Below are 13,534 nucleotides of genomic sequence, written 5' to 3'. Positions count from 1 at the left end.
AGACACTGTTTTATCTAAATATATTTGTATGTTTACAGCTAAAAGTGTAAGATCCGTGAGATGTTTATTCTTCTCCAGTTTTTCTCCCAATGTTTCCATCAACGGCGTATACTATTTTCTTACATCACAAAAACACACATTTTTACAATAATGTTTCTGAGTTTTATTTCTACTAAAAGCTTTATTTTTCATCAGAAATATTATGTGAAGATTGCATTTTTTAATAAAATATTTAAGAATTAACATTTCTATATTGTAAATATTATAGTATTGTAAATATTTATCGTGTATTATATTTAATCAATGTAGTAAGGTCCGCGTTGTTTGTTTCCTCTGCTTTTGGTTTTCTTAGCGATCACGGTTAAAAGCTTTAAAAGGATCAATGCTCTTCTATCCTCTCCGTAGAACAATCTATAAGAAGATACTCTTCTTTTTTTTGTATAAGACATTTTCAAGATACTATTATTGGATTCTGTCCAAAAGCTTTATCATTCTTTTATATCGATAATAAATATATCTATATATTTATCTCTGGTAAAATGAAATACTTTTTTTTATTATAAGCGCATTTTTATTATGTACAATCAAGATTCATTAACTTAACCGATTACAATTTCCTATTAAATGATGGAAATCATACCTGTTCAGAGTCATTCGACAATCCGTCTTTCAGAAATTTAAATTCCACATGGCCTTTAACGTACTCAGTGGACTAAGATTCTATCTCCTTTATTTTTTCTACACGTCAGAGCACACGCATGATTAGGTAATGAAATTGTTTCAATCGATCTGATCGATTATGATATCTTATTTAAGCTAAGCTCAATTTATTGAATGGATAATGTTACGCGCGAAGGAGGAGAGAAAGAGAGAGAGAGAGAGGAGGGAGAGTGAGAGGGAAAGGGAAGGGAGAGGAGTAGGAGAGGGAGGGAGATAGAGAGGGGAGGAGTATAGAGAGAGAGAATACGGCCTCTTTTCCTCCGAGTTTTCGGTACATCTGCTAAGCGCATTATAGGATAAAGGGGAGTTTCCCATCTTACCGATGCTCACTGGAAAAGGTGTCCGCTCTACGAGGGATTTCTTCGTAGAAAGCCCTTACATCTCAATCGCATTACATATCGTAGACTAGACTACGACGCTAAATTTACGATTAACAGCCTATTTTATGACATGTCACCATAGGACTCACGCGAGTGGTTTTTCTTGTTCTTCAAGATTTTCCTTGAATATCGAAAAGAATGAGATTTTTCCTTCATCGCTTTCTTTCTGTGTTGCTTTGTTATATACATGGTGTCCCAAAAGTCCCGGACCGGTCGAATATTTCATAAACTATGCAATTTAGAAAGAAATGTTTCAGACGAAAGTTGTATGGCTTGAAGCGGGCCATTAGATAGTGGCAATGATTTGACATGGGAGAGTCATTTGAAAGTCACGTGAAGATCACCGTCAATTTCTTAAATGGAACTCCCTACTTTTTATTAAATATTCTGGTAGGTCACGTCGAGAACTTTCCAAAACACTATAATTAAGTTAGTTTTCATTACATACTTTCCGAATTATGAAGGTTGAAATCATTTCTTAATTTTACATAAACCGTAAAATATCTTGTAAAATATTCATTTTTCTATTATCTTACTTTAATACTTTTATGTACAAAATAATGAAAGGAATCAATTGGTGTAAAGAGAAAACATAGTTGTTTTTAAGAAAAAAATATGTAATTTGCAATTAACAATTACATATTTTTTAAAAACAACTATGTGTTTTCTTTACATCAATTGATTCCTCTCATTATTTTGTACATAAAAGTATTAAGGTAAGATAATCGAAAAATAAATATTTTACAAGATATTTTACGTAAAATTAAGAAATGATTTCAAGCCTCATAACTCGAAAAGTACTCAATGAAGAAATATTTTATTATAGTGTTTTGGAAAGCTCTCGAAATAAACTACACGAATATGTAATAAGAAATAGAAAGTTCTATTTAAGAAATTGACGGTGATCTTCACGTGACTTTCAAATGACTCTCCCATGTCAAACCATTGCCACTATCTGATGGCCCCCTTCAAGCCATACAACTTTTGTCTGAAACATTTCTTTCTAAAGTGAATAGTTTATGAAATATTCGACCGGTCCAAGATTTTTAGGACACCCTGTATATAATATATATATATATATATATATATATATATATATATATACAGGGATATATACAGGGTGTCCCAGACCACCCCAGTACACCCCTCTTCATGATCAATTTTAAAATTGACAGAACAACTTTCAGAAAAAACATTTGATACAAAAGTTTCTTATTTTTTCACGTACAATTCGAATCTGTAATAAAAAATACCATGTCCCCTAAAAAAATTCAACTTCCGATCCGGATGACGTATTTCCAATTGGAATCAAAAGTTGAAAATATCACCATTTGATAGAGCGTACCCGATTTACTTAAAAATTTTTCGCAAGTTTTTATAAAAGCCATTTATTTTCATTTTAAAAGGGATGTACGGGTGGTCTGAAACGCCCTGTATAATAAAATATATGTATATTTTTTTCTTAATAAAAGTCTCATTTCAAATAATTCTTGATAGAATTGATATAGACTAACAGAATGTTTATAGAAGATCGAAAATATATTGTTAGAAAAAAATTACTTATTAATACAGATTAACAGAATATTTAAAGAAGATCAAAAATATATTGTTAGGAAAAAAATGATTTATTAAGAAATCACATTTATTTCTTGTTTGCGACATAGATTGCGAAATCTGGAAAAAAATATTTTTTAAAATATTAAGCAAGATATATTACATATAATGATAAATCAAGAATCCTATGCTACGTCGTTTTTCGAAACGCATGACAAAATATTCGGATCCATTTCGCCGAGTTCGTCGCTAGGTAGTAAAGAATTGTGGCGTTTCCTGACGGCGTTGCGCGTGATAAAACGCACAATATTTCCCTATCATACGCGAGCGCGGTTGGGCAGAATAAATTAAGTGTCCTCGCAAATTTTCGGAAATGCCGGCGGAGAGTTGCATACGGCCCTCTATAATGAAGAGCTACAGCGACATTAACATTCTACATTGGAGAGAGAAAGGCGGTCGTTCTGAATGTTGCGCGCTTATGTTTCACGCGGTTAGCTGGATCCACATGGTGGCGAGCGAAAAACGCGCAGCTCAACTGTGAATAATCACCGTGCGAATCCCCTGCGATTTATACCTCGTTTCGTATTCCCGCCGACTCTTGCGACGAGCAAGTCCATTCAAGTTTGATAAGTAACTACTAGGGTCGTCCGAGCAACTTGCTCTGTCTTCGTTGTGACACCGTGAAAAGCATGAAGCAACGAGAGGATATTTGTGCAAAATGTTCGCGCTTGAAGATTGTTAAGAAACATTTGAAGAGAAAGTACTTTGAGTCATTTCTCTTATCGAGGCTTCAATTAAGGATGTTTTGTACCTATTTTCAAAATATTGAGAATTCAATGAAAATTGTACAGAATGTCCTTACATATGTGTAAAATTTTTAGTACAATTTTTAAATCGATTCACTAAGGCGTTCACAAGTTATAAGGATTTTAATTTGCACCGAATTAACATGTATTCTTATGGGAAACGTATAATCACGTCGATTCAAATGACAAAAACATATGGAAATAATATTCAGAATTTGTTTAAAATTTGCAAAAGTTTAGAGACAGAAGAAATATTTGGTAAAATAATATTATACAAGTATTAACTGGTTAAAAGATATTAAATATAATTCAATGAAGTTAGTCATGTATCTGTCACAAGGAGAAATTCTTTGCCAAAAGTTAATCATTTCGATTAACAAAATTCGGAATATTTCAGTAAAAACCCAATAAATATTAAAACAATACATCTCTGAACTGCTAAAAACTAGCTAAAATCAAATTGTAATATTCCACACAATTTCTCATACTCAAAATACACCAAAAGTGGATATATTCGTCAATATTGATTTTCAGCTATTTTTTGCTGGGATTGTACATACAAAACATCCTTAATTATAAGAGAAAACATGCAACAAAATATATGAAATAGAAGAAAAATAAATGTGAAGTCATTTTTGTCTTGGAAAATAATTTAAGTTTTTAAAAATTTTAATAACAAAATATATTTCTCTAACAAAGCTGTACATTCTACAATTTTCCATTTAAATCCTAAGCGTGAGTTATACAGAGAATGTATTATGTATATTTTCCTCTCGTATAGTCAAAGTCACCCTTAAAAGCTAAAGTAACTTCAATTTCCGACAAAACTTGACGTATGGAGCTTCGCATAATCGCTCGTTTGAGCTTGGAGATGCAGTTTTGTGCGTATAAGGTTCGCGCTCCGATCGCGGAGCGGAAATCGCAGAAACTGGGCTCGAGATGGAAAGAGGATTGCATTCAGTTACGACGCGATTCAACTTTCAATCCAGTTAATCCATATCGCGCATAATGATTCGAAGTCTCCCGACCATGGAGAGAAACTTCGTTCAGCTTTGATAAGTAACTATCGACATGCCAGATGGCGAGATTATCCTTCCTCTCGGGACGAGGGCGAGAGAAAAGCTGTATAACGAGATGTGGTACACATGTGCACGTAAAGGACATACTCACCGTTGAGAACGTGGACTGCGACGGTGGTCTTGGCTTTGCCAGGCACCATGCAGCTATAGTTCCCGGCGTGCCTCGGGCTGGCCCTCTCGACGATGAGAGTACTGACAATCACGAGGACCTCCTTACCCGCCGAGATTTCCATCGTTCTGTTCTCGCTGAAAACGAGACCAAGCCGTGAATTTATGTCCAGTTCACAAATTCTGAATATACAGGATGTCTTTGTTGATATTCTTCCTTGACCAATCTGGAGTGGAATTTGTTATCAGAAAATTCAATTTAGTTTCATCTTATTTCAATGCTTAAATTTAAGGATGTATTGGAGAATTCTTGTAGGAATTACCAGATGAATCTGATTAATTTCTTCTTGTTAAATTTACCAAATTTTCTGGTTAATAATACTAAACTCACCAGCACCAAGTCGTCTAAAATTTTTCCCATCTAATCTCAAAAGTCTGTTTAATATTCTAAATTACAACAAAATTATAGGATAAATTCAATCTAGATTATTGAATAAATTATTTTAAATTCAGTTTGTTAGAAATTAAACTGATAAACAGTGATGCAAGAAGAGGATGTAGCTCAAACACACACAATCAGAGAGCTAGCGTCCTCTTTCTGGCGCTACTGCTCGTAAAAAAAAAATATACTTTTAATGTTAATACTAGTTCTTTATATACATTTCATGGCAAATATTGAACACGAGTTAAGTTAAGAATGGCTCGCAAAGAAATTAATGTAACAAGAAATTTATACATTTAATCAGAAAATACTAACCAAATCCTTATAGTAAAATCTATTAGGGATGTATTGGACGGACTGTCTCTCTCAAAAGTTAATCCAAAGTATCAAAAAATTAAAATTGGGCAGAATACGAATTCTAATTGATAAAAAATTTGTTAAAAATCACGAAATCATACTTCAAAGTATTCTTTAATATAAACAGATCTTAATTTCCAAGAAAATGTTGCCACGGTTTATCATCAATATTGCATCAAACCGATAATCATAGTTATTTTTTAATAATAATTTCAAAACGAGCAAATAAATCGTTTTAAAACTTTGTGAGAACATTTTTACATGTATGAAGAATATAATATTACAAAGTGAAATTTTTATCATTGTTTTTTAATTCTATGTTAAAATCGCAAAATTCAAAAATTAATAACTTTTGAAGAAGCAAGTAAAAAAATTTGAAATAATTCATGACAATTTAGAATGTTATTAAGAATCTGAAATTAAAAATTCACGGCGATCTCATTGATTGTAATATATCTCCAATACATCCTTAAGCCGAAGTTTAAATGTTTTTCTCATCAATCTTTTAAGTATGATCTTCTTAAACATTATTTTTTTAATAAATCAAATTAATTATTCAATCAAATTAAAATCATTTGAATGCTCTTTAATTTTAAACTTCAAGTTGACTTTAACATTTTTTTGCATTTCTATATAAGTGTGATTTCTGACAATTTTTCTAAACTTAAATTAATCGAATCCTAAAAATAAAATAAAAATTTAAGTTATTATCTTAGCATCTGTGCTAAGAAAAAGTCAATTCAATAATCGGTAAATGAGAAGAAATGCGAGAAATCTGAGACACCCTGTACGTTCACGTTATCGAGTTGTTAGGAAGAAGAGAAAGGGAGGCGATTTTGCCGAGTGGACGTAGAACGCTGTTGGAGAAATTCCTCTCTAGTCTCGCGTATGTCAATCTCGACCAGGCCTTGTCTGTCAATTTAATTAAGAAGCTCGTTTCGGAACTGGATGACGAATTTATCGCGAGCGAGTACATTATTTGAATTTCGTATATTTTACGAATAGATAATCAAATGAGAAACAGACTTTCTATTCGTTTTCCTTCGTGATATCAGAATGACAATTGGTTCACTTTATCCAATCTATCTTTCATTGAAAATTCCATTTAGATAATCTGTCTAACAAAATGAACCTGTATAAAACAGAAATAAACGAAATTTCAGAATAAAAATGTGTCAAATAATATTTTAGTTTTTACATTGTCTCCGACAAATAGAAATATAATCAAATTATTTACTTTAAATATCATTTTTAATTCTGACTAATAGTTCGACTTATATTTTTCACTAAATGCTTTTATTCGACTTAATTATTATTATTTATTCCATAAGTCAAAATTCCTTTTTTTTTTAAATTTCCAATATATCTATATACAGGGTGGACCATTTTAATCTATAATGGAAAATATCTCGGAATGTTGGTGAGATACAACAAAATGTTTCAGACAAAAGTTGTATGGTTTCTAGGGAGATATAAGATGGTACCATTGGTTTGACCTTGAAGAGTTATTTGAAGGTAACATGAAGGTCACCTTCAATTTCTTAAATGGAACCTACATTTTCTCATTACATATTCTTATAGCTTATCTCGAGAGCTTTCCAAAACACTATAATAAAATATTTTTCTATTGAGTACTTTTCGAGTTATGAGGCTTGAAATCATTTCTTAATTTAATATAAACCGTAATATATCTAGTAAAATATTCATTTTTCGATTATCTTGCTTTAATACTTTTATGTACAAAATAATGAGAGAAATCAATTGGTGTAAAAAAAACACATAGTTGTTTCAAAGAAAAAATATGTAATTGTTAATTGCAAATTACATATTTTTTCTTAAAAATAACTATGTGTTTTCTTTGCACCAATTGATTCCTCTCATTATTTTGTACATAAAAGTATTAAAGCAAGATAATCGAAAAATGAATATTTTACTAGATATATTACGGTTTATGTTAAATTAAGAAATGATTTCAAGCCTCATAACTCGAAAAGTACTCAATAAAATATTTTATTATAGTGTTTTGGAAAGCTCTCGAGATAAGCTACGAGAATATGTAATGAGAAAATGTAGGTTCCATTTAAGAAATTGAAGGTGACCTTCATGTTACCTTCAAATAACTCTTCAAGGTCAAATCAATGGTACCTTCTTATGTCCCCCTAGAAACCATACAACTTTTGTCTGAAACATTTTGTTGTATCTCACCAACATTCCGAGATATTTTCCATTATAGATTAAAATGGTCCACCCTGTATATATTTTCCTTTGACATCAAAAAGCTATCGATGTTGAATATATAAAAATGTTTATTTCTACGTATGAAAAAATTATATTATTATCAAATGAAACGTATGAAAAACTATTATTTTTAGTGTATAAACTTCAATATTTATTATTTTTTGTTTTAAATTACGTTACAAAAAAACTTTATATTCAAGTATATATGCAGATGTAGATGCGCTAGAAAATTTCTATACATATGTATTAAAAACTATGACTAAGAATGAGCGTACGGTTCAATCTTTTATCGATTCACATGCGAGAATAATACGATACATTTTGAGATATTCTCGATATCATCGTCCAGAAAGGCCGGAAAGCAGAGAACGGAAAATCGAGGATATAACGGGAGAAGAAATCCTCGTTCCTTTCGGAAATGTAAATCTCAAGCAAACCTCGTGGCACTTACGTATTCCAGCTTTGTCGCAATAATTTAATTAAGAATCTGCTTCACGCTAGAACTGCCGTGGAATCGTTCAAAAAAGCTGTAGAGCATGGTTCTTTTCCCTTTCTTTCTTAGGGCTTCATAATCCATTAAGAAATATCGCGATGCGATATCGTTAATTTTTCTTTTAATAATTATCTATCTTAAATCATCTAGACATCCGGATTTAAAGTTATAAAAGATATTGAATTTAGCCCCGAGAGACTCCTATATCTGCAGAACATTTTAGTTCTTTAAACGATTCTGGCAAAAAGATTTACGTCTTATTTATCATTACATCTTTATGCATTTAAATATATTATACACTGAGGAAAAAATTATCTTGAAATAAAAAAAATTTTAGATAACTCAAGAAAGCTATTTATTCGGTGGGTACTAATCACGTATTTACTTGTATTCAAAACGTCTGTTTGCTTAAGTTAAGTATTTATTTACATATGTTTAAAAAAATATAATTTTTAATTAAATATTTTTATTTTAATTTTACAAAATATTTATTAAAATGCATTTTTTATTCCCAAAAATTTTAAATTTTTTAATTTTAAAAAGTAATATATTTAATTTAATAAATTATAGTATATATTTTACGAAAATAGTATTTAAATATAAAAAATATATAAATGAAAATAATACTTAATATAACTTAAAATAGTACTTAATATAACATGCATATTTAATTACTATTAAATACTTTTGCTTAAATGAAATAAACAATTCCTTGTATTTAAAGCAAAAGTTTTAAGAGAACAAATTTATTTGATTTAAAAAAATTTTTCCCTCAGTGTACGAATACATACATTAAATTATATACAAATTGTGTGAAAAAATGATGTAATAATAAAGAGAAATCGAATTTGCAAATAGAGATTGTCTGTAGAGAGATATATTACAATAAATCCACTACCGAATGGTTTTTGAAAAACGATTTATCAAAAGAGCTTGCAGCTATCGCGTCCGAATCATAAATAAGTGGAACTTTACAATATAAGACAAACAATAATTCTCCATTCTTACCTAATGTCCTCGCTAAGCGTTTCGTCTCCTCTGGTCCAAACGACAGACTCGTTCAACGATTCTAGCACATCCCTCGCCTCACATCTGAGTCTGAGAACACTGCCCGCTTTCAAATGCCTCTCCTTGGAAACTATACGCCCGGAATCATCGCTGATCGTCAGAGTCGGTGCTTTAATACAGATATAAAACAATCGGTTAGCTATATTCAAATTTTCTTGAAATACTTGTGCGCAAGCATTAATTACAAAAATATATATATTTCAAATAAAAAAAAATATTTGCATAATAAAAAAATAAAATAACAGAAACATATTATTTATTAGTAAACAATAATTACTAGTAAATATATAGTATTTATAAATCAGTATGCAAATATATATATTAAATATTCTGCATATAATTTGGACTCGAATATATTAAACAATAATATAAGCTATAAATATAGTTAAAAAAGCTTTAATATCATAAAATAAATAACAATTTTGATTTATAGATGGCATTTATATCTTAAATATATATACATTTAGACATACATAAAATGATCTAAATAATTTTTCTCAAAAATACAAAATAGAGAAAGAAAAGTTTGTAAAGATTTCAATATAAATAAAAAATATAATATTATGTCTCTTTTAGCGAAAAAATATAATTATATTTATATTCATGAAAGCTTTAAAAAAAATAATTCATACACAAAGGTAATTTACAACAGAATAATGTAAATCTTAATTTACATAACCACTATCTTTGTACCTTCTTATAAAAATTCTGTACATTCTTACAAAAAAACAGCACATTTATTTATATTGCTAAATAAATGTGCGTGTTGGATAGTCAATATCAATATCACAATTTATAAAAAGACACAATTTGATGACAACAATGAAACATGATCATAAAACTGTAAAACTATAAAATTTGAAAGATTATCTCATTTAATCTCTTATATAACTTATTTTTCATAATTCATGACCTGCTATAAAAAAAATTCTATTTTATTGTCTTAATATGTCTAATTAAAATGGTATAAATTCTACATCATCTCGATATATCCAATATATGACTTAATGCCATAAAATATTACGAGAATGCAGAAAAGAAAATTTGCTTAGAAATACTATTTATTTTTCTCAAAAGATTTTTTGAGCTTGGTTTTGCAAAATTTTCTATTAAACAAAAAATATAATTTTATACCGTATTTTTTTTTATACTGTATATTATTCAAACTCTCAATATGTTCAATTACAAAAAGTATCTCTGTATTTTCACAAATTTTTCAATTCTAACTGTTTAGTAATCTAGTACTATTGTTCCTTTTCTCAAAAATATCGAAAAAATAATGTAAGTGCAGGATTTAATATTTTTTTGATTCAAAAGGCAATATAAATGTAAAATACATGTCAAAAATATCGAGAAAAGATAGTTAACAGCGTAACGTGCCAATATGCTTGTTCATACAAACATAAGCAAAAAAAACACAAAAACAAGATTCACTGCAACTATACTTATGCATCGAATTTTTATCGAAAACGAAAAGACTACAAAAAGTCAGCACCTGAAATTACCTGAAATTCTCTCTCTCTCTCCCCCCCTTCCCTCTTCCCCTTCCCCCTTCTCTCTCTTTCTTTCTGTTACTGAACCGGATATTCGCTCGTGTGCGCGTTTTCAAGCGAGGAAATCGAAAACGGATTGTTCGTGACTAGATGCGTAAAACGCATCTCGGAAATACGTGCATCGGTCCGGCTTTTCTCTCGGCACTCGCGCAAGATCTACACGTTCGCGAATATAGAGTCTCACAAACGAAAGAATAGCGTGCGAGCTCGTTGTTAAAGTTCAGTACAATCGCCAACAGCAATTCTCAAGTCGGTCGCTATGCAAATTTTATGATACCACTCGCTCGATATCTCTCTCGTGTCTTCTCCGGCCGTTTTTGTCACGTCTATATATTATTTGCTCTTCTGAGTTACATGATATGAGAGTGGCTATGATGATATTATACATATGACGCTAGAATGGTAATAGCAAAATCATGACTTGTCCTAAGAATCTTACAATTCATGTGTGTGTGTGAGATTTAATGATTTAAAAATTTAATACATTTAAAGCAATAAAAAAAGTTAAAAAAAACTAGAATTTTTTTTAAATTGAGAGGTTTCCAAATTTCAGAAATCTCAAATTCTTCGAATTTACTCAGAATATTTTCTATTTTAATATCTTTTCAAGTCATTTGATGTATGTGTATTGTTAGCTAATTCAATTCACTTTTTACTATATTTTAATTAAATTTATTAGTTTCTTAAATCTCGTTTTGTACTAAAAAGTAGAAAATACATATCCGCATCTTAACATAAACATATTAACTCTTTTATTTTTATATAAAACAATCGTATCTATCCCATCGTCAAATTTCATGTGTGAAATCATACGTGAAATTTTTTAATATAATAACTTTTGAATTATTTTCATGTTTAAAATTATATTAAATATTAGAAAATTCAATGTGAAATAATTATTTCAAAATATAAAACTGTCCGTTAAATTCTTCTTATTACATATATAAATTCGAGAGTCTGAGATTGACTATATAATATCTGTCAGAAACAGTCAATACCCCCCCAGGAATTTTAATGAATATTAAAAGAAAAGCTTCCGACAATTCTTCGTAGTTTTAATAAGTTTGCAATAAAAAAAATTCCGTCGAGTTTTCTATTCTCCATTTGAATGGATGGAATTCTTTGAATCCGTATGTAACGCACTTTTTCTTTTATTTGAAATGTCCAGTCTTAATTAATTCAAGAAATTTTTTCTTTTACATATTTTTTCCATATTAATACGTTATATTATTGATATGAATTATGAAGAAAGCAATGATACGAACAGATTAGTGGGCCATGACTAATCTGAAATTGAAAGTTCCATATGAATGAATCACTTATCAGATGAAGGTAACTTAATGCGATCGTATCTGTTACGTAAATACAAGTTACAGTAGGATGCTTTCAACATACTTGCTGAAACACTCGAGCAATCTCTTGATTAATGTCCGCAATACAGGGGATGACGACATGGTGAAATCACTTAGGATGAAATGAAGCTGTCAAGCAGGAAGCTCAGTTCAATATAGGAGTGCTTTTGTGTCGGTAAAAGCGAGAATTTGAAAGTTAAAGGGAATCAGGAATGTGCTTTAATCGTCTGATGCATTCTCTCTTTAAAGATCAATTGAACCTTATAATGATGAGCACGATTTCCGCTTATAAGCTTGAAAATATTTATTTACTAAGAGGTTTATTGAATCGATTATTTAATAAATAATGTGCAAGCAATTATTTTTTTAGACAATTCTTTTTTTCCGTAAAAATCTATAAAAATTTAGTATACTATATTCGAAAATTTCAGAAGATAAAAATTTAAGCATTTATGTATATTTTTAAATTTGAAAGTAAATAAATGTATAAATATCAGTCTAAAATTTTCATAATTTTATTACATTCGAGAAAATTTCGATTTTAGCGATCAAATTGCATTATTTTAATCAAATGCATTTTTCCACGAAACACACACATACACATAAAATTATATATGCTTTTATATGATTTATGAACTTAATAACATTAAAAATTCTTTTTAATCAAAGAGTGTTCGGAAGATTCTCATGAAATGATAATGATAAATTACTATCATGGGAAAACACGTTATTGTAAAATACATTTGATAAACAATGGGCACACTCGGTGCGAATATTACTGAGACACGGTAGGTGTTCTCGCTTAATAAGGTACATGGATAGATCACTTAAATGGGCCGGACAGACAATGCATCATACCATGCGCACTTATCAAAATTTCACGCCTGATTGATCACGACGTATTGCGGATAAATAATTATTATAGACGCTGTCATCGAGGACTTGTATCAATACCTTAATTACATTTCTTCTCTCGTAGTGAGTATAAAACATTTATTAACAATTTTAAATAATATTTCATCATTATAATATCAGTATCCTCTTCTCCTCCTCCTCTCCCTCTCTCTTGTATACAGTAATGATTTTTAATTAATATAAAAAATAGTTTATTAAATGTACGAATATTTCATGTCTCGTACTAATCATTTAGAATTTGATTACTTTTTAAGGATGTTTTGTATGTACAATCCCAACAAAAAGTAGCTGAAAATCAATATTGATGAATATCTACTTTTGGTGTATTTTGAGTAAGAAATTGTGTGGAATATTACAATTTGATCTCAGCTACAGTTCAAAGATGTATTTTTTTAATATTTATTGGGTTTTTACTGAAATATTCCGAATTTTGTTAATCGAAATAATTAACTTTTGGCAGAGAATTTCG

The 13,534-nt window shown here is 29.8% G+C and overlaps 1 protein-coding gene across 2 annotated transcripts in view; it reads right to left on the bottom strand.

The window, feature by feature from the left end:
• Positions 1-13,534, bottom strand: part of LOC105254355 — a 312,818-nt gene that overhangs the window by 38,302 nt on the left and 260,982 nt on the right. For both annotated transcript variants that reach the window (XM_025411870.1, XM_020028472.2), the window contains 2 exons: positions 9,186-9,354; positions 4,631-4,785 (listed from right to left, as the gene is read on the bottom strand). In XM_025411870.1, coding sequence (XP_025267655.1) covers positions 4,631-4,785; positions 9,186-9,354 — 324 coding nt within the window. The remainder of the gene's footprint in view (positions 1-4,630; positions 4,786-9,185; positions 9,355-13,534) is intronic.

Source organism: Camponotus floridanus, unplaced genomic scaffold (genome assembly GCF_003227725.1).
Source record: "Camponotus floridanus strain SB8 unplaced genomic scaffold, Cflo_v7.5 scaffold44, whole genome shotgun sequence".
NCBI classification, from domain to species: domain Eukaryota; kingdom Metazoa; phylum Arthropoda; class Insecta; order Hymenoptera; family Formicidae; genus Camponotus; species Camponotus floridanus.
The sequence above is the reverse complement of the archived record's forward strand: the minus strand, read 5'-3'. Positions and strand labels throughout refer to the sequence as shown.